Genomic DNA, 24,946 nt, shown 5'->3' on the forward strand with positions numbered 1-24,946 from the left:
TCCAATTCAACCACAAAACTCACAGAATGGATGCATTTAGCCAGTCACTCTCTGCCCAACCAGGATTGCTATGATAAGAATAAAATCAGGGGAGACACGCCTTCTCCCACACAAGCAACTTTCTGCTAAATATGGAATATAAATGGAATATAAATATACTAAACAATAAGAACATTTGATAGCATATTTCAACACTAGTTATGGTGGCTGGGAAAAAGGCTTAGAACTGTCAACAGCAACAGTGAATAAAGTAAATAAATTCTATTTTTGAATGCTTTATTCTTCAGAATAGCAGGTTTCTATCTGTCAGCCTGTCTATTTTTTAAAGAAAGGTCAAGATTAAATAAAAATGGTCAAGACAAAGAAACCCTCATGAAATTCTTCAAATTTGGCATGTTTTCAGCTATGATTCTTCACCCCTCTCCAGCTTGAGTTTTCACACTCTTAAAGTTGGAATAAGTTTAGCTGCTTAGCTTTAAAGTAACAATATAGTCACTGATTAGCAGGCAAAAATTCAGTACAAATAAATTCAGTATTAACTATTTCATAGAACGGATTAACCGCTTTTAAATAAAAGAAAGGTAGGGGGGTAATTTAAGCAGGTCAACAAGCTGTACTTTGTTTCCTCTCTGTTTACTTTCAACATTTGCACAGTTACTCAGTAACTTTATACTGTTTATCATGGCTGAAACCATGCTGAAGATTAGAGCTGGAGATTAGAGAAGGAAAAATAATTGGGAAGGGGTGAATAAGGTAGGGATACAATGCCCCTGTGGATGGACTATAATCTTTGCTTCAGTTCTGCTTCCCCTATCAAATATTTGAAAAGAAAGGGCAAGGCTGGTATGACACGAGATTTCTGTTGGGCTGGCATACACTCTGTTGCTATGAGCATAGAAGAGTGAGGAAGTACCAAGAAGGCTTTATTAGTGTAACGTGTTAGCATGTTATACTAAAATGAAGATGATAATTACATTGCTGTCCATGCCGACTATTCTCTTGATTTTGGGTATGTCAAATCTCAACCATCTCCTCTAAACCATAGTCTAGGTAGCTAAACTTCTTGCTTTTTGTGGTTTAAGTAGTAATGATAAATACCTGTTTCCACATCATATCTCTTTGGGTAATCTGTCCTCCAAAGTATTGATCTGGACTACTCTGTCAGCTTTGAAATACTGGGAACAGGTTGTTGTCACTGTAACCGTTCCATGCTTTCTCCAGACATTCAACAGGAATACGCAGAAAGTGTTATGTTCATAATATTGTTGTCATAGCCCCTGCAGTCTTCTGCTCCACATAAAGAAAAATAAATTTTATCCATCTGTTCATGTAGTCTTGAGCTTTTGCCAAGAGAGGTAACTATAGTTATAGGTTGCAATATTAAACGTGTGTGTGTGTGTGTGTTTGCGTTGCAAAGGAGAAAGTAATGGACCCAGAGGTTGGGAAGCAGGTAAAGCAAGAGGCTGCTTATATAACCAGGAAAATGTAATATGGAAAAAGATTATGAACCTGACTAGAAAATTTAAGTTGAGGTTTTGCTAGAAGGGCTGCAGGGGGAATCTATTTGAGAGACTTCTGACTTTAGGGGAAATTAGACGAGAGGTCCCACTAGGGGAGAAAAGGCATCCAGCAAAGCTCTGAGAGAACATCAATATCATAAACTGTAAAACAGAACTTTTGTGATTTGTGCTTCTTCTCTCCCTGGGATGCACACTTGCCCAGCATGAGAAATGGCTCAGAGGAAGCTCTGTCTCTCCAAAGTGCATAGAATGGAAAATGATGTGTTCTAAGCTTGCATTCATTGCATATAAAATGGAAACATACAGTATTTCTATTACTAATTTTATTAATGTGTTCCAATTGCATTAAAATTAAGATTTTATTTGAGGAGAGAGAGAATTGGTGGCAATAAAAATAATTAGGAAATTTTATCTCTCTTCAAAAAGAGCAATTAATTTCAGATGGAATAAAAGTGGCTAATAAACATTTCCGGGAGGTAGATTAAAATTTGCTTGTGATTCCATAGAAGGAAGGATTTATAAGAGTGAAATTCATATGGTAGGAAATGAAAAGAAATGGATGTTATAGATGTGTTTGTTTAATTAATTAAATAATTACATTTCTATGCCGCCCAACTCCCTAGGGACTCAGGGCAGCTCACAATAAAAACAAGTATAAATCAATATAAAAGACATTTCAATTTAAAATAGTCATCCATCCATTCATGGATTCATGTTAAGATTTTATCAAGACTACATTTTAAAATGAAGATGTTTGTATTAGATTTTTAGTGTCCTGAGCCTAAATTGAGCCTAAGAATTATTTTCCCCTTTTCTCTTAACTCCACATTCCCTCAAAATAGGGAGGGTGGAGTAGAGGCTTACTTGGTTGTCTCCTTTCTTTTCACAAACCATTACATATGCCCAATTGATATTTATTTAAATTTCCAGTAATGGCAAAGAAAGAAATTAACATTAAAAGAGTCAATAAATAGAATTAACATAAAACTAAAACAAACAAACAAAAAAAGAAATTTCCTGTTTTTAAGCCAGTATTTGGAAACTTTATGACCTTTAACCTATACCTGGTTAGCCCTCAAATATTGTGAGGGATTAGAATCTTCGTGATTGCTTGCTATGATGCAAAAGATTGACTCTCTAGTAATACAAAGAAGTCCAGCAGTGGCAGCATAATTCCCTCCACTCCTAAAACTGAAATGGCAGCTTTCTGTCAGCAATCATTGTTAAGTGAAATCCCTCCTTCTTATATATTTTTTTTTTCAAATTCTGCTTCCAGGGCACATGGTTTGTAAAGGAGAGCTATTATGCCATTATGCTTGGCTGGCTGAGTTGAAAGCACATTTTGGATTTGCTGCCCTTAATGATTCTACTTTTGGTCTCTGTTCCAGTCTTATTAAATACACTTTTGGAAATTAGAAGTTGGAAGAATACTATTATGTGCAAGTAAAGAATATTATTACTACTATTATTATGTATATGTAAAATGACCCAGGCAATAAACGTCTAGTAAATATTGTACTTATATATGTTAAAGAAAAATATATATCTAGATCTCTAGATTGATCTCTAGATAGATCTCTAGATCTCTAGATCTCTAGATCTCTAGATCTTTAGATCACTAGATCTCTAGATCTCTAGACAGACAGACAGACAGAGATAGAAATAGATAAGAACACTTTTAACTGCTGCTGAAATCTGATAGCATCCCATTAGCACAAGCTTTGCAATCCTAGCAGGCAAAACCTGTTGCAGCTCTGAAATGCTTGAATATTTAAGAAACATGGTAAAAAGTTCTGATGCTTATCTCCTGGGTATTCATTGGCTGTCTGGAGATATGACACAATGTTATACCAATCTGTTCAATATTTTTATAACCTAAACAATATTTATAGGTTGTTTCTTCCCTGGCAAATGCATTCTGGCAGAATGAGCATGCTCCAGGCAGTGGTGGGTTGCTACCGGTACGTAGCAATGAAGGGCTCTGCCCATCCACCCTAGATCCTTCTGCGCATGCACAGAAGCATTGGGCATGCATGAGAATGCATGCACAAAATGGTAGCAATAGGATTTAGAACCGATCACTAGCTCCAGGTCCCTTCTATTAAGTATTGTCATTTTATGGGACCTGGGAAGCTGCCATTTTGTGCTCCCCATCTGCCTTCTCAGGAAAATATGTTTAACATCCTCTGAAATGTTGGTCTCAGACTGGGGTTGTTGTGTTTGTGGGGCTTCTAGTTTGGTGCGATTTGTTATGGTTTGTTTATTTTGGTCTAGGCTGCCTGTAGAGTGGTATGCTTTCAACTGTTTTTATTGTTTGTAACCCACCCCAACAATGAGTAAAAGGCAAAATATTTTTGTATCAAAAATATTTTTAAAAGATACTCATCATCCCTAGATCTTGTCAGTCACCTTGCCTCCCTTCCTATCATCATCTCTGGAGTATAAGTGTTGGCTGTCTCTGTCATCTCTGGATTAGAGAACCTAATTTCCATAGTAAAGCAGGAGCTGCTCAGGTTAAAACAGTGATATGGTTCTGGTTGATGCATATTGGTCAAAATAATCATATTATCCTTTCAAGGGTATCCTTGAACAAGACTTCAATCTCCAAGTGACAAGTTGAAGACAAGCTTGCTCAAAAGTTAAATTATGCTACTGTCCAAAGGGTGTTCTCCAGAGTAAATATTGTGAAGAGGCTTTATCACAACTCCTTCACAAGGTGAGTTGGATGCTAATCTCTCTGTCAACATTTTCCCCTTCCTTTTCTCTTGAGAGGGAGCTTTTACCATGGTAGTTCAAGCTTGTTAGTGAACTACTACTCTTACTTGGGCAACCTGACTGGGTTATTTATAGGTAACCCAAATGGTTGATATGGATGCTGTTGACGTAAGTCCAAAAAACTGATTGGGTTAAAACAAATGAATCTTTATTATTGCTGTTGTTGCTGCTATTGTTGTTGTTACTACAACAACTGTTGTAACCTAGTTCCACTTGAATTTTCTAATCTGCCTCATTGCTACCACTTGCAAAACCTATCCAGGATCATTTCCAAAGCCTGTCCAGTTGCAAGCATGTGTAAAGTCTGAATAGGTTCAAAATGTTGGAATACCACATGAAGGTGGTAGGAAGACAAACAGTTCCTGAATTTATCAAAACCTCATGATCAAAACCCCAACCCAAAAGAAAAGGCGATACTTACTAAAGAACCATAATAATAGCAGCCTAGAAATGCTGAAATCTCTTATTCTGATTTCTATCTTATTCTTTCTGAAAATGTGCACATAAACATAGAAAGAATGAAAGTAATTAACGAAGAGAATTTTACCTCATTGATTCAGAATCTCCTGTGCTGAACAACAAATTTTGTGCTGAATTTTTTTTTTTTGCCCACCAGTTTCAATAACACGGGAACAGTTTGAGAATTCCTCAAAAGTTCTTCTATTATAGTAAAACCAACTGAAGTTTCAAAACATTTTTAAAAAGATGCTCTGTCTTAATTGTGCTATTGCTGTCCTTCAGACAAATTTTAAAACTGTGCTACTGTAGAAACATAGAAACATAGAAGTCTGACGGCAGAAAAAGACCTCATGGTCCATCTAGTCTGCCCTTATACTATTTTCTGTATTTTATCTTAGGATGGATATATGTTTATCCCAGGCATGTTTAAATTCAGTTACTGTGGATTTATCTACCACGTCTGCTGGAAGTTTGTTCCAAGGATCTACTACTCTTTCAGTAAAATAATATTTTCTCATGTTGCTTTTGATCTTTCCCCAAACTAACTTCAGATTGTGTCCCCTTGTTCTTGTGTTCACTTTCCTATTAAAAACACTTCCCTCCTGGACCTTATTTAACCCTTTAATATATTTAAATGTTTCGATCATGTCCCCCCTTTTGCTTCTGTCCTCCAGACTATACAGATTGAGTTCATTAAGTCTTTCCTGATAAATTTTATGCTTAAGACCTACTGTGGTCAAATTGGTTATCTCCAGAGATACTGGAGATCCTTGATTGCAAAAGGCAAACACCTAAACCAGGGCAATTCCCAAACAGTGAATGTTAATGAGATAGAGATGACTTTGGGTTCTTCCAAAAGGCGTAGTCCTGGATGGCTGCTGCTTTCTCATTTATTGACCTGGTTTTTCTGTTTCTCCTTCCCCTGGTAGTGAAGTGGCTGCTACCAGAGGATTTATTTCTTGAGAATCTTCTAGAAACATAGTACTCTTAAAAGAAGAGGCATTGTTTAGAATGAATTAATGCAAAGGAGTTTTCTTTATAAAAATATGTCTTTATTGATTTTTCATATTTTACATATCATAACAATTCTTTAAGCAGATCTAGTCTTTTATATACATTATTATTATATTTATACAATTTATACATTATCTTAAAATATTTTCTAATTCTACATCTTCATCCCACATTTTCTTTTCAACTTTCAACCATCAACCCATTAATACCTTTTTCCCCACGTTTCATAGCAATCTGAGTCTTTTTGTCATTTCAGTTTTCTGGTTAATTTGCACAATCAAATATTTTCTTAATTATCAAGCTTTTGATGGAAGTATTGGGGTTCCTCCAACATTATGCATATGTAATCGTAGCAACTGTTGTAATCTGCAAAATACGTACTTGATATTTTATCATATTGCCTTTTGAATATTCCCAATAAATTTGATTTGCATTTCCAACAAATCAAATTTAAATTAGGATATATTTTCACTAATCTTAGAGGGGCCGAGTGCCAGCAATAAAACATTTTATAATGATTTTTTTTATATGCTACCAATTTGCTGTGCACAACAGCATGTGAAATTGATTGTCAATCAGTGTTGCTTCCTAAGTGGACAGTTTGATTTCACAGAAGTTTGATTTACTTGGAGTTATATTGTGTTCTTTAAGTGTTCCTTTTATATTTTTGAGCAGTATATTTTCTTCCACAGAATCTCCATATATGCATGTACCTTAAAATATGTCAGTAACAAATATAAGTATACATTTTTATCCAGTCAGTCATCATTCAATATCCTATTTTGCACCTATTTATACTATTATTTATCAGTCTGTTTTTCTTCATTTCTTTACACTCCCCTCCCTCTTTCTCCATCCCTTCCCTCTACCTTCTTAATTCTTCTCTCCCACTTTCTACTTCCCTCTACTTCTCTCTTCTCCCTTCACCTTTCTATTTCCTCTTTCTCCCTCTTTACTTTTCCCTGAGTGATTCCTATCCTAATTCAATTTTTTTCTGAAAGACTCCCCACCTACATAAAAGGCAAATGTCTTAATTTTCAACATACTCCATGCCCCCTCTCCCAAAATACAGAAACAACAACTTGTTTCTGGTTACAGGAGAAGAGGGAGAAGTTATGAATGTTGTTAAGTAACTCTCCTTGAGGGGAAAGAATAAATTAAGCAGAAAGCAAACAAGGAGGTGTGTGAAAGGCGAAAGAGAATCTGGACTTTAGATATGACTGGGAGTTCAGGAAGCCGCCTCTTTTCAACCTTGTCTCATTTAAACAGCTTCTTGGATTTTTCAAGAGAAACTCAGAGGAGGATGGAGCTGACATGGACAGGAGCTTTGCTTCTTCTCTGTATACTCTTTATCCTTTTCCCATCTTTCCAATTGTACAAGAGAAAAGGGCAGCTGCCTCCTGGACCTACTCCATGGCCTATTCTGGGGAACCTCTTTCAGCGAGATGTACTACCTCTGTATGCATCCTATAAAAAGGTATGATTGCTTTTAAGTCTATCTATATTATTCCAGTTTTACAGTTTTAGTAGTTGGAGGTGTTGTTATTGTTGCTGGTGTGTGTGAGTGTTTGTTCAGCAGGTAGTTTAGCGTAGAATTGCTTTGTAACAACTTGATAAAATAATAACATTTGGTAAAAGGGATAATAAGCAATAATAATAATAAGAGTTTTAGAAAATTAAATATCTGGCCTCAAATTTGTTTCATTTGAGTTAGTATCAATCTCAATGAAATCAATGATCCCAGTTTGTTGAAATGCAGACACACCTTCTGTCCTAGATAACCAAACACTAAGATCTTATATCAGGGGTGAAATCCAGCAGGTTCTGACAGGTTCTGGAGATCTGGTAGTGAAAACTTTGAGGAGTTTGGAGAACTTGTAGTGGAAATTTGGAGTAGTTCGGAGAATACCATCTCTGACTGGCCCCAGAATTGGGTGGGAATGGAGATTTTGCAATATCTTTCTCCTGGAGTGGTCTGGGAATGGAGATTTCGCAGTATTCCTCCCCTGCCACACACACTAAGCCATGCCCACTAAGCCACACCATGCCCAATAAGCCCCGCCCAAAAACTGGTAGTAAAAAAATTGGATTTTACAACTGCCTTATATGGGTTGCAAAAATCTGGATAATCACTGGATGCCAACAAAAACATACAGAAATTCTTTGCTGCAATCTAGTGATAATCCAGTTTCTTGAAGACCACCAATGAATATACGAGGGTATATAGAAAGTAATGCATCACATTTTTTCTTCAAGAATTATTTATTGAACACAATGAAACTTATACACAAGAAAGAATGATGTTTCTTCTACACTCCCTATTTTTCCATGTAATCTCTATCCCGTTCTATGGGTTTCCTCCAGCGAGAGACAAGGGTGTGTATGCCCTGTCGGTACCACTCCTTGTTATGGTCACAAAGCCATTTCTGCATTGCGCACTGTCTTCTAATGGCCTGACCCTCTGTGCCCAGAGACTAACCGCAGATTCTCCAACTGTACACTGTAAACTGTACACAAACATTTGTGAATGTTCCCAACAGTTTCTTTCTCCACAGTTAGAAATTCAATGATGACACGCTGCTTGTAACATACATCCCTTACAGATGCCATTTTGAAACATTGCTGCAGCTACACTATCTGTCTGAAGAAACACAAAATTTATACATGTACTCCTGACAATTCAAATAATGTATATCTAAAGTTTTGCATGCGTACCATTACTGTAGGCTGAGAAAAAAAAATTGGTTCATTACTTTCTGGCCGATCCTTATAAATATAATAGGGAGTTACAAAATAGTAAAGCATAATACTTACTTAAAGTTGAAAGGTGATGAATTGTAAGACAGTTTATGGTTTTCTTTGAGGTTATTGAAATTTTATCGAAATAGAAAGCTGTAATAGGCAAAGTTTGGTTCCTTGGAAAGTTTAATTCAGCGAACCGGCTGAATTCCATCACTGATCTAATCGAACACAAATTTTCACTTTCTTACATATGGAACTGCCATTTCATTTAAACATAAGTCTGTACTTTTATTCTTCACTCTATAAGATCAGATCATCTTAACTCTAATGGGTTACATTTATCTTAGTCTTGGTCTTCTTCACAAACACACATATGTCTGTATATGAGTATTTCATTTCATTCTTAACTCATGCTCTTGAGCTTTTATTTTTCATACATTCCATGTTGAATCTTCCATGTCCTTGTGGTTGGGCCCATAATTATTGATGCCCAGTACCCTTTATAGTGTTGGCCAATTGTAGATTTCACATAGAACTATATAATAAATTGAAGAGACAATAGATTAGACTATTATACTTACACTACTTGTAAAACCCCTTGATCTTGATAAAAACAGTACTAGGAAGTTCTGGTACTTTTTTCTTGTATATCACAAATGCAACCAAACTTCTGTTTTATCAAGTACAGCACATGCTATTCTATTGAACTAGGATATTTAATTCAGTACTGAACATAAAAGTCAACATGCTGTATTTTTTCACTTTGTTTTAAAGCACTTGTTATGTATTCTTGATAGTACGAGGGTTATCTGGAAAGTAAGGTCAATCAATGATCTATTGACCACTGGCACTGCTCGTTCTCTTCTACTGTCTTCCTGCCCCAAGATAGTAATACCAACTTGCCCTGTGAACATTCCCCATGAGAGCTATGTGCCTGGTAAACTTACTTTCAGATAACTCTCGTATGTGTACATTTATGCTTTGTTTGTTTTCGTTTTTCTTTTTCTGTTATTATTTAAAAACCAACTACAGTTTATAGAAACCCCATATTATTAGCCATATCCCACAACTAGTGGAGATCTACAATATTCTGGAATATAATCATATTTGTGGATGTTAAGAATTTTTGGAACTTTCCTTGAACATTTTGAAGGTTTCTCTGTAATAATTTAAAATGCACTTCAAACATGCTTGGGAATAATTTTACTTCAACATGGGTCATCAGTTAATTAACTAGTTTTTCATTTAATTCTATCTTTAGCTTATTGAACAGTATGGTCCTATCTTTACCATCTGGATTGGATCAAAACCTTTGATTGTGCTCTGTGGACATAGGATGATAAAAGATGCTCTGATAGATCATGCAGAAGAATTTAGTGGACGTATTATTGTGCCCACCATTAAGCGAATATTCCGTAATCATGGTTCGTACTCTTGCACTTCCTTATTTGATCTTCTTTTTCCTTTGAAAGCTAATATGTACATTTTAATTTATACTAAAGGTCTAGAAAGTTTTGCTTCAAAGATGATTTTGCAGAAATTTGGTCACAGGTGTAGGAGAGAAAATAAAACTGTATCACCTGTCCTTTTACTGGTCCATTATGAAATATTTAAGGAGAGGGGGAGGGGAGAGAGAGAGGGAGAGAGAGGGAGGGAGAGAGAGAGAGAGAGTACTTTCATTTTTACATTGGCTCTTTGAAAAGAATTACTTTTTTAGCTGATGCCTGATGCTATCTGTGCTATTGTTGAAAATTAATTTCATATACCTTCAAAAGAAAATAGCTGATGAGTGTCCATACTGCACAAAAATAGTCACATGTTGAAGTGGGTCTATTTTTCTTCTATGTCTGCCCCAAGTCTTCGGAGAAGGGCAGCATACAAATCTAATAAAAATAAATAAATAAACAAACAAACAAGTCCTGAAAATTGTAGGGACAGCAAAGAACAGTCTTTATTTTCAATATACAGGTCATTTTGTCTATATCACAATTGCAGAAACTTGTGTCATGATTTTGATAATAACTTAGAAAATGTACTGTTCTCAGCTACTATATATTTTACATTTGATAATTGTTATTGCAATTGTGTTGTCTTTATCTTAATATTGTCCATAATAACATTTTAAAATAGGTAGCTAAATAAATTGATGTATAAATAAATTAGTGGAAGCTATACTGGCTTATCAGTATTTCAAGCTTGAAAGTAGGGAGAGAAGATTTTGTGATCTATAATTTATTGCAATGTGCTAACCTATCACAGCTATTGGAGAGACAAAGACCTGAAGGGAGAAAGCGCTTGTAACCATTCTTTATATTGAAACATGCTACTTCTCAAAAGCTGAAAATTGGCAATAATGCTGTTTTCCTTGTATCTTTGGTTTCAGGTCTGGCCACTGCTGATGAGAGAAACTGGAAGGAAATGAGATATTTCATGCTATCTACCTTGAGAAACTTTGGGATGGGGAAGAAACAAATGTCTGAAAGAGTGCAGGAGGAAGCCCTTTGTCTTATAGAGGAAGTGGGCAGCATGCAAGGTCTTCCAAAGAATCAGTTGTCGTGCAAAAGAATACCATATTTTTTGGAGCATAAGATGCACCATATATAAGACACATCATAGTTTTGGGGAAGAAAAACAAGGAACAAAGGCCTCTGCCTCCCAGGAATTTGCCAATCAACAAACACCAAACAGCACAGATGATATGCACTGTTTGCTGTGTATTTCTGTGCATGTGTGCCTGACCCATAGAAATAGCAAAGAATTGGAGAAATGTATATCATGGCAGTATATTAATGCCAGAAATTGTTCTTAAATGTATTCCCACTAACTCCTTTCAGTTATTTAAATAGATCTACTTCAAACATGACTAAGTCAGGATTTAACTCAGCTGCTTTATCTTACAGGACACTGTTATATTTTAGACTATACTTGTACATAGCTGTTTAAATTGGCTTTCTGGAAGTATATATTATTCTTTGCTATTTAAAAAGAAGATACAATAGCACTGGGCCTCTTCAGATCAAGCATTTATTTTAAAAAGCTTCTTCATTTTGTTAAGTCGTCTAGAATAATAATAAAGTAGTCTTTAAAAACTAAGTTTAATAATTTGAACATTATAGTTATTGACTTATCTGCTTGCATCCAGATTCAGCAACTGATTAGTACAAGAAAATAAAATTCTGTCTCTGCCTCTCCCTCCCAATTTGTCTCAGGAATCTGATGATAAATTATTTGGCTTAACAGGCTCTGTGCTGTTTGTTGCAAGGAGGTAAATTGATGGGAGGCAGAGGCCAAAGGGGTATGTATAAGGCACCACCAAATTTTCACCCTCTTTTGGGGGGTAAATAGGTATGTCTTATACTCCAAAAATATGGTAGTTTCATTTTAAAAAAGAATCTGAGAGGGGTTTTGTATTGTGCAAGGTTACAGGAAAATTAGATTCTCAGTTGAAACTCAAATAGTAATAGCACTTAGACTTACTCTATATAACATTTCACAGTACTTCATAGCTCTCTCTAAGTGTTTTACAATGTCAGCATATTGCCCCAACAATCTGAGTCCTCATTTTATTGACCTCAGAAGGGTGGAAGGTTGACTCAACCTTGAGCTGGGTAGACTCGAACTGCTGAACTGCTGGCAGTGGGCAGTCAGCAGAAGTAACCTGAAATACTGCATTCTAACCACTACACCACCACGCTTCTACATTTAAGTGCACAAAAAGAAGTAAAAGAAAGATAGGCAGCAACAAGCTCCTACTCTGTTGCTTTCACAGTGGTATTCAGGAGCACAGACAAAAATACACATGGGAAATACATATATAAAACCTTCAAGCTGTTTTCCATACTTTTCTATGTATTGTCAGCTTTTAGTTTCATAATATTACAACTATACCGAAAAATAGTGAAGTTTTAGTTGGCTGCGGCAACTGAGAGGTCAGAAATACTAGGAAACATTTAATAGGGTAATTACAGATTTTTAGCCAGGTGTTAATATCATGCTAAATTACTCATTAGGTAAATTCAGCAGACAGCAAAACACTTTATGGCTAAATGAGATAGGTAAGGAAAACATGGATAAGAATATGTTGCATGGGGGGCAATGTGAGATGGAGATTGCTAGGCAACATAGACTTTAAAAAATACCACAAATAAAATTCATTTAGGGAGTTCTATTACCTTTGAAAACTATCTTCAGTGAACTGTAAATAAAAAAATGCTCCACTCCCACCATCAGCTATAATCCGCATTGACTTTCTGCCTACAAGTATCCCAGGTTTCCCCATTGACCTGTGAGAAAGTATCAGAAAAAGTTGTAAATGAGGATCGTGTGACCACAGCAGTAGCAGCTGAGAGGCAGGAGCAAAGTGAAAGTGCAAGAACTTTCCTAAATTTTATTGCCACACGAATAATTGGTCCTGGCCTTCTAGGTTAGCCCATTTAAGGTATCTCGATTGAAAGTTTTTCGCCTGTGATACACTGTTTCCTCCAGTTGAAGTTACAGACAAAATAGTTTTAGGATTATATAGATTTTCATATATTTTAACATATATGTAATGGATTCCAAAGCATTTACCTATCTGGACTGCATCATTCTAGAACTATCATTGAGGATTTAAATGATGTCATTTTTTTAAAAAAATCTAGGTTTGCAATGAGATTTGTGAAAATAAAGCTCCACATTTTTTGATCCCACTCATAAATATTTATGACCTTTCTTGCAGGGCAGCCTTTTGAACCGAAAAGAAAATGTACAAGTGCTGTTTCTAACGTAATCTGTGCAGTCGTCTTCGGCAATCGATTTGATTACAAAGATCAAACCTTCATGGAGAACCAAAAGACGGTGGAATCTATTTTAAAACTCTGCGGTGATTTCACAGGAATGGTATGTTACTCATCTACTTTACACATCCTATTTTGAAGCCTCATTTTTACTAACAGGGATGCAAATGCTTAAGTCAAAAATGTGAAAACTAGAGGTGATGAACAGCAGATCTGAAAAAGCTAATGCTAGACATCCAGAGAGATGGAGGTACCCAAATACCAATTGTTCCCAGTTTCCCTCTCGTAGCTGGACTCATTTCCTATGGACCATTTTCTTCCCTGATCATTAGAGCCATAACTCCTTTGGGCTCTAGACTGCTTTTTTCTAGTATTTACTCATTTTGTAACCTGCCAGTCCAAACATAACATTTTACTGGAGTGATTGATGCCTCCTAATGTTTCACTGCTATTCTCTCCATGCTACCTTTGTGATATATAGCAGCATTCCATAAAACAAAAAATAATATATATTATACATTTTTAAAAATTGCATGGCTCATACGTACCAAATAATGTTGGCAACAGTAATTATTTTATTAAATTATTGACCTCCCCCCCCAATTTCCTTCTAGCTGTTATCTTTGTGCTAATAATCACACTCTCTCTTCTCAATTTCAAAGTTTATGAGCAATTATGAGTGTTGGTTATGACCTTTAAAGCCCTGCATGGCATTGGACCAGAGTACCTCCGGAGTTGCCTGCTACCGCACGAATCCCAATGACCAATAAGGTCCCACAGAGTTGGCCTTCTCCGGGTCCCAACGACCAAACAATGTTGTTTGGCGGGCTCCAGGGGAAGAGCCTTCTCTGTGGCAGCCCTGGCCCTCTGGAATCAACTCCCCCCGGAGATTAGAACTGCCTCCACACACCTTGTCTTTCGTAAATTACTCAAGACCCATCTATACCGCCAGGTACGGGGGGAGTTGAGACACCTTTCCCCTAGGCTTTTTTATATTTATGTTTGGGTATGTATATGTTTTTTGCTTTTTAAAAATATGATAGGGTTTTATGTGCTTTTTAATATTAGATTTGTTTTCGCTGGAATATTGTTTTTATTATTGTTGTGAGCCGCCCCGAGTCTTCAGAGAGGGGTGGCATACAAATCTAATAAATTGAATTGAATTACACTATTATTCATTAATGTAAGAGATTATGGATAGGGTAGGAAAATATTGGGTAAATCAATTTATGAGCAGTTACACTATTTTCCATTAATGTGAGAGATTATTTGTAGGGTAGAAAAATAGTGGGTGAATCAATTAACCGATTATCTCACAAATATAACTCAGGCCAAGTGAGGAGAGATATAGGGGAAACCTTTTTAATGAAATTTTGCTTTAATTAACTTATTGTAAATATAAATTCCTACTAAGGTTTCCCAGATTGTCTATTTATTTGAGACTACCATTAGATAGTTTGTGAAATCCAGTTTTTGCCTTCTAGACCTTGCCACCTTTGTGAGCCTTGACAATTAGTAATTTCACTGTAAAAATTAATCTCTGAATGTTTGGAGCATTAAGATACCACCATAATGTTCTAACAATATATGCTATTCAACCTGAACTTTGCTACAGGTGTACAATAGTTTTCCAAAAATAATGGAATATTTTCCTGGGCAACACACAAAGACTTTTGCTGATATTGAAAAACTCTGTGGTTTTATTCATAAAGAAGTGATACTTCACCAGAAAACACTGGATATTCTGGAGCCCCGTGACTTTATTGACTGTTTCCTTATCAATTTAGAGAAGGTATGTACAATAGGCATCAGTGTGTCTGTATGTCTTTGTGTGTGTGTGTGTGTGTGTGTGTGTGTGTATGTATATATGTATATGTGTGTATGTCGGTGTAACACATGTTTGCTGAATTTGAAAATGAAGGGAGATTTATTTCGCCTTGTTGTGGCCTCATCAGCTAGCCATACCCTTCCAGGGATTTGAATATGTGTGCGTGTGCGCGCATGTGTGTGTACATATATACAAGACAGAGGCCCAGGTTCATGTATGCTGATTAGTTGATGTTTACGGATTAGGGGTGATATCCTGAGCAGTTGGAGCATGCAGACAAGTCAGCTGTAGACTATCCTATATCTCCTATATCTCTTCTTCTATTCTTTCATTGATATATTCTATTCCTATATATATATATGTATGTGTGTATATATATATATATATATATATATATATATATATATATATATATATATATATGTTAAATGTTTATAGCTGGAATTTTAAAATTAAGGGAGACCAGGATAGATCTATTTCGGCCTTATTAGGCCTCATCAGCTGGCCACACCCACTCTTTTACTGGGATTCGATCTGGGAAGCTTCTGCATTGTAAAGCAGAGAGCTAGCAATTAGACCCATCCGATCTGAATCCTCTCAGCTCTGTACCAGGGAGGGGTATATGTTTTTTCTTATGTCGGATCACCCTGGTATATTTTTAAGGAACGTCACAGCTCCTTTTTTTTTTTTTTGCCTATAGGCCCAACCTAGGGCCACTGCAAGGCAGTAATATATTTATAGCCGACAAACTATATTTTGTATGTGTTAAATGTTTATAGCTGGAATTTTAAAATTAATTTTAAAATTAAGGGAGACCAGGATAGATCTATTTCGGTATATTAAAAATATACCAGGGTGATCCGACATAAGAAAAAACATATACCCCTCCCTGGTACAGAGCTGAGAGGATTCAGATCGGATGGGTCTAATTGCTAGCTCTCTGCTTTACAATGCAGAAGCTTCCCAGATCGAATCCCAGTAAAAGAGTGGGTGTGGCCAGCTGATGAGGCCTAATAAGGCCGAAATAGATCTATCCTGGTCTCCCTTAATTTTAAAATTCCAGCTATAAACATTTAACACATACAAAATATAGTTTGTCGGCTATAAATATATTACTGCCTTGCAGTGGCCCTAGGTTGGGCCTATAGGCAAAAAAAAAAGGAGCTGTGACGTTCCTTAAAAATATACCAGGGTGATCCGACATAAGAAAAAACATATATATATATATATATACGTGTACGTGTGTGTGTGTGTGTGTGTGTATATATATATATATATATATATATATATATATATATATATATATATTCTATATATTCTATTCCTATATATTCTATTCCTATATATTCTTTTCTATTATTTCTTAGATATATTTTACTATGAGTATCTTCTCTATAACCTTCATCATGTATTTTACTATGTGTATATTGATATATACTCACTAAAACCCTCATTGTGTATTGGACAAAATAAATAAATAAATAAATAAAAATAAATAAAATACATACATACATACATACATACATACATACATACATCAATTGCATCAATTACTCAAGGTGTTACCCCAGCAACTAACCAGGAAGTTCAACACAGCTTGCAGGTGTGCATACCTCACTCCACATCCACCCACCAGTATTTATAGAGGGAAGGCAACTCAGATCACACTTTGTTCACTGTAGCACAAAGCCAAAAGCATCAGCCTGAAGATGAAGAGTGGGACCTTGTTGAAACATCTCTAGGAATCTCTGAAACTTACATGGGAAGAAACCTGAATATGCCAAGACCTTCATATGCATACGATACATACATATATTAACAACAGAGTTGGAAGGGATCTTGGAGGTCTTCTAGTCCAACCCCCTGTTGAGGCAGGAAACACTACATTACTTCAGACAAATGGTTATCCAACATCTTCTTAAAAACTTCCAGTGTTGGAGCCTTCTCTTGTGGAGGCAAGCTGTTCCACTGATTAATTGTTCTAACTGTCAGAAAAGTTCTCCTTAGTTCTAAGTTGCTTCTCTCCTTGTTCAGCTTCCACCCATTGCTTCTTGTTCTACCCTCAGATGCTTTGGAGAATAGGTTGACTCCTTCTTGTTTGTGGCAACTCCTAAGATATTGGAACCCTGCTATCATGTCTCCCCTGGTCCTTCTCCACATCAAACTAGCCATGCCCAGTTCCTGCAACTGTTCTTCATAAGTTTTAGCCTCTAGTCCCCTAATCACCTTTGTCTCTCTAGAGTCTCAACATCCTTTTTGCATTGTGGCAATCAAAACTGAATGCAGTATTCCAAGTGTGGCCTCACCAAGGCCTTATAAAGTGGTATTTACACTTCATGAGATCTTGATTCTATCCCTCTGTTAATGCAGCCTAGACTGTGTTGGCTTTTTTTGCAGCTGCTGCACACTGCTGGCTCATATTTAAATGGTTGTCCTCTGGGACTCCAAGATCCCTCTCACAGTCACTACTGTTGAGCAAAGAGGCAGTAGAGATCACGATCTCCGGAATATTTAACATTTATTTAAAACTATTAAAAACTACTAAGTATTTGTCAGTCCTCTAATGATTTTGTCAGAGTGTAAAATCCCCATTGAAGAGATGCTTGCTTTTATGTAATGCCACTCAATTTAGTCATTGCAGGCGTAACAGGCCCACTCTGTTTCCTCCCTCCTGTAATTAACTTTGTTGTTTCTACTTTAGCCATGCTGGCAGATGATAATGGGATTGCTGTTGCCTCTTTCCCCCTTGTGTATTGCCTCTTTCGCTCCCTGGTGGTGGTGGTGGTAATGCAGGGCTATTGGACATTGCTTTGAAGGTACTTGTCCCTGCTCTCTTCCACTCATTGTTATTCCTCTCCCTCCTGAGGCACAAACGTTGCCTCCTCTAACATCTGTTTTGCCCATGATAGGTCCACGATGTTCTTCACCCACCCCACCCTGTCTCCCTAACTCTGCTGCTCCTTTAGTGTATTCTTTTGCATTTAGTTGGCATTTATCACACCTTCATTGGACCAATCTCTATCCCTAAGGGGGAGAATTTGCCCCTAATCTCCATTCAGTCCTAATGATCCGTCCTCCTTGAGAACTTGCTGGTGTTTTAATGTCTGGTATGCTGGTGATATATCAATATATTTATTAAGTGATATATTTATTAAGTATATTTATTTTTCGAACAACAGGCTTCTTTCAAGAAGTAGCCTCCTTTTTTTCTTTTTTCTTTAAATATACATTTTATTATTTTAAAAAGCTACATACCAGAGGTGGGCAGCATGCAGGACAGGGTAGAACACAGTTTCACTGGCGGAAATGAAGATTCATGCACAGCTCCAGCTGATCGGTGGCTGTCACTTCCTGGATTACTGGTCTCCTCTCAGCTCTCCTTTTTTTCTCTGCTGCTGTTGCTGTTGCTGCATCTACACTTTTTGCTTTTTTCCTCTTTCCTCCTTCCTGGTCTCGGATGAGACTCCCTCTCTCCTGCTTGGCTCCCCTCCAACCTCACTTGGCCACCTCCTGCCTGAGGTGCAAGCAGAAGGCATGGGTAGAAGCAGCGCTGGCAGCATTTATGCTTCTGGTAGCACCCATTCGCCTAGCTACCCAGCTTGTGGTGGGGTGTGTGTGTGACCCAGGAAGGAGAGCGTGGGAAACATGAAGCAAATAGTAACCCCAGTGAGTGACACTGGTAAGGTTGTAAGTCGAGGACTTAACAGTTCTTTTGAACAATGATGATCATTCAAGCCACTTGCACCTGGTCACATGGCCAGCAAGCCACTCCTACCCAGTCACATGACCATTAAGCCACACCCACAAAATAAGCCATATCCACAGTGTGGCAGTAAAAAAACTGCTACATACATAATATATTTACAAAAATAACTTACAATATATATAATCATACTAATGGTAGTAATAAGAGGCAAGCAAGTCAACAAAAAAGACAAAAAAAGCAGACAAAAACAAAGACAAAAACAAAAAACAGAAACAACACCATTTAAAAAGAGAGAAATATCTTATTTCTCTCTTAACGGTCCAATCTTAATTGTTTTTTATCAAAACTTATGCAGTTATTCATATTGTTTAACAGATTTACATTCCATAATTGGTCTTATATAGTTCTTTTATAATTCCTCTTCAATTTATTATTACTAAATACTTTGTGCTATAATTAGTTCATTACACTCTTGTCTGTTAGAATGTTCTTCTATACTAAGTCACTCTTTTCTCACTCATTATTATCTATATATACTTTATCATCTTTGGAGTTCCCTAAGTTTAGCATTTCTATACACTGGGTGGGTGTGGACTGCTGGCTCAGCTGCTGCAAGTGGGTTGATTGGCTGTATTGAAATAAACCTGAGCAAACACTGAGGGAGGCAGTAATGCACCTGAAAGAAGATCTACCTAAGGAGGAGACTTTCTCAATAATTTACCTCATTAATTGCAGCAATTGTGCAAGGTACTATATAGGAGAAATGGCAAAATGACTGAAAACTAGGGTTTATGAACACAAACTAGTGGTCTGACACCAGGAACAGTGCTCCCAGATTTGAATGCACATAGAGGAGCATGCTTATGAGTTTAACTTCCAGGAGACTGAGGTCATGCCTCACGATGAAACAAAAGGATGCTGCTTCCTTTGTAAGCTGTGGAGATTGTTAGTTTGAAATTCCAGCTCCATACTCTTTCCCAATCATCTAATTTGATCGTGTGTCCTATATTTGGGGCCCAAGTAACCATGACAAATATTCAACACTTCAAGTTGAATTATTTATTCTTCCCTTCCCCACACCCATTTTTCCCTCTTCAGGAGAAGAATTCATCCAAGACTATCTACACTCTGGAAAAGCTTGTGCGTTTTGTGCTTGAAATGTTTTTTGCTGGGACAGTAAGCACAAGCAATGTTTTGGTTGCCAGCCTATTTGCAGTGGCCAAATTGCCACACATCCAAGGTACAGAAATGAACATAAAAATAGAATGGTTTCAAGTTTGCTTTGGCATCCCATTATCAATCCGCAAAATATTGCTGAGTAAAATTCCACACATTATAATTCCTTTTATGCAAATTGCTTGAAACCATTATGGAAATAATTTGTCATTGTCTTTTTTTCTGACTGTTTTTATAGTTGTTGTTGTTTTAAATTCAAATCTAATACAAATCTAATAAATAATAATAAATTACCCAGTCTAGCTAACATTCCCCTTCTTTCCATGAATAGAGATACTGCAAAACTGCCAACTCATTAATTTAATACTAACTTTATGGGATTTCAGTATCTGTGTCTGTGTGCCTTACTGACTAGCTAATATATTCTAAGAGCCAATGAATCCTACCCCAAGATCTTCTTTCCATGAATAGAGATACTGCAAAACTGCCAACTCGTTAATTTAATACTAACTTTATGGCATTTCAGTATCTGTGTCTGTGTGCCTTACTGACTAGCTAATATATTCTACGAGCCAATGAATCCTACCCCAAGATCCAGAGAATGAAATTTAATGGACATTTTGAGGAAGCAACTGCTAATGCATAATTCTAGGGAACTTACCATCTTTGGATCATGAGCCACAGTGGTGCAGTGGTTAGAATTAAGTACTGCTAGCTACTTCTGCTGACTGCCACCTACCAAAAATTTGGCTGTTCAAATTGCACCAGCTCCAGGTTGATTCAGCCTTCCATCCTTCCAAAGTTGATAAAATGAGGACCTAGAGTATTGGGGGCAATAAGTAAACTGCTTAGAGAAGACTGTAAAGCACTGTGAAGTGGTATATAAGTCTAGGTACTATAGCTATGAAAAGGGAGAAGAGATTGTATGGTTTAACAATATTCCTCCTCTCCCTCTTATTAATTAGTTTAAATCTGAGATTAGTTGGGGAAAGATCAGAAGCAACGTGAGAAAATATTATTTTACTGAAAGAGTAGTAGATGCTTGGAACAAACTTCTAGCAGACATGGTTGGTAAATTCATAGTAACTGAATTTAAACATGCCTGGGATAAACATATATCCATCCTAAGATAAAATACAGGAAATAATATAAGGGCAGACTAGATGGACCATGAGGTCTTTTTCTGCCATCAATCTTCTATGTTTCTATGTTTCTAATTAATTTAGATTTATTGATTGCATTTTCAGGGGTGAAAACTCTAATATTCAGAAAACCTTTATGGAATGCTTTATATTTACTGGCTCTAGGTATATTTGGAAGGCACATAGTCACATATTCCGTAAATAACAACAACCATATCTTTTTAAATCAAAAGAATTGCAAAGGTCTTGGGGGGTGGGGGAGAGGTAGAGGAGGAGAAGGAGGGTTATTTTCCTGTTTAGAAGTGTCTTGTCTTTATTTGCTTTGAAAACCATGCTTCTGTCTAAGTGGTAACTGACTGCAAGTGCTCAGCATCCAATTGTAAAAGGCTGTCAATCTTGTCTTAATATTTTTTTTCCCTGATAGCTAAAGTGCAACAGGAGATTGCTGAGGTGGTGGGTACAAATCGTATCCCAAGCATGGAAGACCGTTTGAAGATGTCTTTCACAAATGCTGTGATCCATGAGGTTCAACGGTGTTGGAAAGACAGCCTTGAGACCTTTCCACGGGCAACAACCTGTGACCTAAAATTCCATGGTTATAGCATTCCCAAGGTATGGTGCTATAATTATTAGTTGAGATATTCTGGGGAAGATGAAAATAAAGCTGACTATTACGTATCCAGAGATACTTCATATTTGAGGCATTTTGAATATTAACCCAAATACAGTAATACCTCATCTTACGAAAGTAATTGGTTCCCAGGGGAGGTTCGTAAGGCGAAAAGTTCATAAGGTGAAACATTGTTTCCCATAGGAAACAATGAAAAATGAATTAATGCGTGCAATGGGGAAAAAACGCAAAAACCCGCTGCCGCCCGGCTGTTTCAATTGAACCTGGAAGTTCGGCAAAAGTTCGGGTTCGGGTGGCCGCCGAGAAGCCCCGCCGCCCGGCTGTCACTTTTTGAAACAGCCAGGGGGCTTCTCAGCATCTTCCTGAACCCAAACGCCAAACCAGAACCTCCAGGTTCGGCATTCGGGAGGCCGCCGAGAAGCCCCCCGGCTGTTTCAAAAGGTGACAGCCGGGCGGCGGGGCTGTCACCTTTTGAAGAGGCCGCTGAGAAGCCCTGCCTCCCAAACCCGAACTTTTGCCAAACTTCCGGGTTCAGCATTTGGGAGGCCGCCGAGAATCCTGGGTTCAGCATTCTTGGTGGCCTCCCGGAAGTTTGGGTTTGGCGTTCGGGTTCAGGAGGACGCTGGGAAGCCCCCCGGCTGTTTCAAAAAGCGACAGCTGGGCGGCGGGGGGCGGGTTCGTAAAACGGAAAATGTTCATAAGAAGAGGCAAAAAATATCCGAACCCCCGGTTCGTATCTCAGGTTGTTCGTATGCCGAGGGGTTCGTATCATGAGGTACCACTGTACTGTATCTATCATTTGCCTCCATCTTTACAGAGGGCTCCCCACTGACTATTTTATTTAAGTAAGTGAGAACTGAAGACCCTATTCTGGATAAAGTAGTGAAAATTAATGTCATCCATTTCTTCCTTTCCTTTTAGTATCAGGCTGTTGTGCCAGTCCTCCCTTCTGTACATTTTGACCCTCTCGTGTGGGAAACTCCAGAGAAGTTCAATCCAGATCATTTTTTGGATGAAAAGGGCCAGTTCAGGAAAAGAGATGCTTTCATGGCATTCTCAGCAGGTAAATGCCTCTGGAACAGATTATGTTACATATTCACGTGCCTAATTGATCCAAGTTATTTTTTTTATCAGACACAGTTCCAGCAGGTGTACTTCCTAAATAAGTTTTGTTTTCTTCTTTGATAATGCAGGGAAGAGGTCTTGCCCAGGGGAGGCCCTGGCTCGGATGGAACTCTTCTTGTTCTTCAGTGCTCTGCTCCAGAAGTTCACCTTCTATCTGGATGTGGATACTAAAGACATGGATGTAATATCTTTGATTATGGACTTCAGAAATAATAAATCCTTCAGTTTACGAGCCATTAAACGTTGAACACTAATCAAGAGAAGGAAAGAAATTTAGGGTTTTTTTGGGGGGTAGGGAAATCTCAGATGCAATTTTTAAAGAAGAATTTTGGGATATTGAACGATTTTGAGTGAAACTAAACTAATATACTTTTCCTTCTAAATTTTCTTACCTAGTAGAGGCATATTCACTACCATAGACTGTATTATTGTGGCATTCATAAGAATTTATGATAGCATGCTGGTTTTAAGAGGAACTTAAGAGGTTTTAAGAGAAGAGATACTTCAGAGGCTTCATTTAGCTCAAGTGGGAAGAATTGATACAACTAGGAGTAAGTTAACATGAAAACGAGATTACTATGATGTCTGATATTACCAGTGAAAAGCTACCAAAATTTTTACTATCACACTGTGGGCGTGGCTTATACAGGGCGTCCTGCATTTTCTTTCAACATCTTTCAGTGCAAATTGGGTGCTCTGGGATAGAACTCCATTTTCACTACCCCACTGCATTCCCTCCATCCGGGCAGTAGCCCACCCCTGGATATTACGTACAGTTTAGTATTATGGCTATGAGACTGAATCTCCGGCAAGAAGCTTCAGAGGACAAAGGACTCTGGGACTAGCATCCCTTTGCAGCACCTTAAAGCAGCTATGATTTTTTTCTAGAATGAACTGGCCTTCTATCTATAGATGTGAGAAATAGGAGAACAATTGATGCTTTCAATACATTTTCTATGAAAATATACACTTCCACATGAAATAGTCTTTTTCAGTCTTAAATATTCATTCTGTATGATTGTGTATATAACTCAAGGGACTTGAATAGGTCTCCAAGTCCCCACACAAGGTATTAGAGACATTGATGAGTCTACCTATTGGAGTCCACAGTAACTCAAAGTGAGATTCCCCATGTGTGATTTTTTCCTTGTGGCAGAGGTGATATCTTTACCATGCTTTTATATTTCCCCTATTAGTCTGCAAACCTTTATTTTCCTTTTACTGACTGATTTAAGAAGAACATTTCTTCACAATTTTTAATCTATTAGACAAGAAGCCTTTTATCACCTCTATTGTTGCCAGGTATTTTTTTTCATTTCAGCAATTAAAACACATAAAGAAATGACAGATAATTACAAGGATAATTACAATAGCCACACCCATAGCCAAGTCATCTTGTTTCAATCATTGTCATAATTATTGATCAACTGTCTCACTGTCAGAGGTCAGGCTTCTCAATTTAGGCTTATTACAGTTGGAGATTTTTAATTAACCAAACAAATCTTATTTATCCTGTGGCAGTTTAGTTGCTGTTATTAAAATTTGTTGGGAGATTGTTAATTTATATTTTTTCTTAACATATTAATATTTTATGATATCCCTAATTCAATTTGGAATGTTTAAGTAAATGTAATTTTATCACTGATATCTTAATTTAGTTTACTCTTATTTTAAAATGGTATCCTTGTTTTAAAATGGTACCTGTGCAAACCTTTAAAAGATTTGCAGTGGTACCTTTTATTCTATGTATATATTGAGTCTTTCCCCAGTTCTTTATGTATTACTTTGTATTTAAAATTTATGTTTTATTAATTGCTGGTCAATCTATGTAATAAATTTGACTGATTAAATTTGATTTTTGAGCCTTATTTTTGCCTCAGTGAATCAAATTATGCACTTGTGAACAGTCCCTATTGCAATTACTAACTGGAAAAATCAATATCTTTGAAATCCCATCAAGTCTTTGGGATAAGATAAAAATGAATCAAGATTAAAGTGCAGTTCAAGACAGACTCCAATACCCTTTATTAATGATACTTTTTTAATGGCAGGC

The 24,946-nt window shown here is 37.0% G+C and overlaps 1 protein-coding gene across 4 annotated transcripts; it reads left to right on the forward strand.

Moving 5' to 3' along the window:
• Positions 1-711: 711 nt before the first annotated feature.
• Positions 712-24,746, forward strand: LOC139161063 (cytochrome P450 2C5-like). 4 transcript variants are annotated; one of them, XM_070739719.1, is made up of 12 exons: positions 890-1,009; positions 2,797-2,963; positions 4,099-4,236; positions 7,038-7,245; positions 9,772-9,934; positions 10,894-11,043; positions 13,228-13,388; positions 14,901-15,077; positions 19,918-20,059; positions 21,562-21,749; positions 22,690-22,831; positions 22,962-24,746. In XM_070739719.1, exons 4-12 carry the CDS (start codon positions 7,072-7,074, stop codon positions 23,138-23,140), a joined length of 1,476 nt encoding a protein of 491 aa, XP_070595820.1. In that variant the 5' UTR covers positions 890-1,009; positions 2,797-2,963; positions 4,099-4,236; positions 7,038-7,071; the 3' UTR covers positions 23,141-24,746. The 4 variants fall into 4 exon arrangements, with proteins under 4 accessions (XP_070595819.1, XP_070595820.1, XP_070595821.1 ...); XM_070739720.1 differs by lacking the exon at positions 890-1,009 and adding an exon at positions 1,393-1,450; XM_070739718.1 differs by lacking the exon at positions 2,797-2,963 and having other exon boundaries at positions 712-1,009.
• Positions 24,747-24,946: the final 200 nt, after the last annotated feature.

The sequence above is a fragment of the Erythrolamprus reginae genome, chromosome 2 (assembly GCF_031021105.1).
Source record: "Erythrolamprus reginae isolate rEryReg1 chromosome 2, rEryReg1.hap1, whole genome shotgun sequence".
NCBI classification, from domain to species: domain Eukaryota; kingdom Metazoa; phylum Chordata; class Lepidosauria; order Squamata; family Dipsadidae; genus Erythrolamprus; species Erythrolamprus reginae.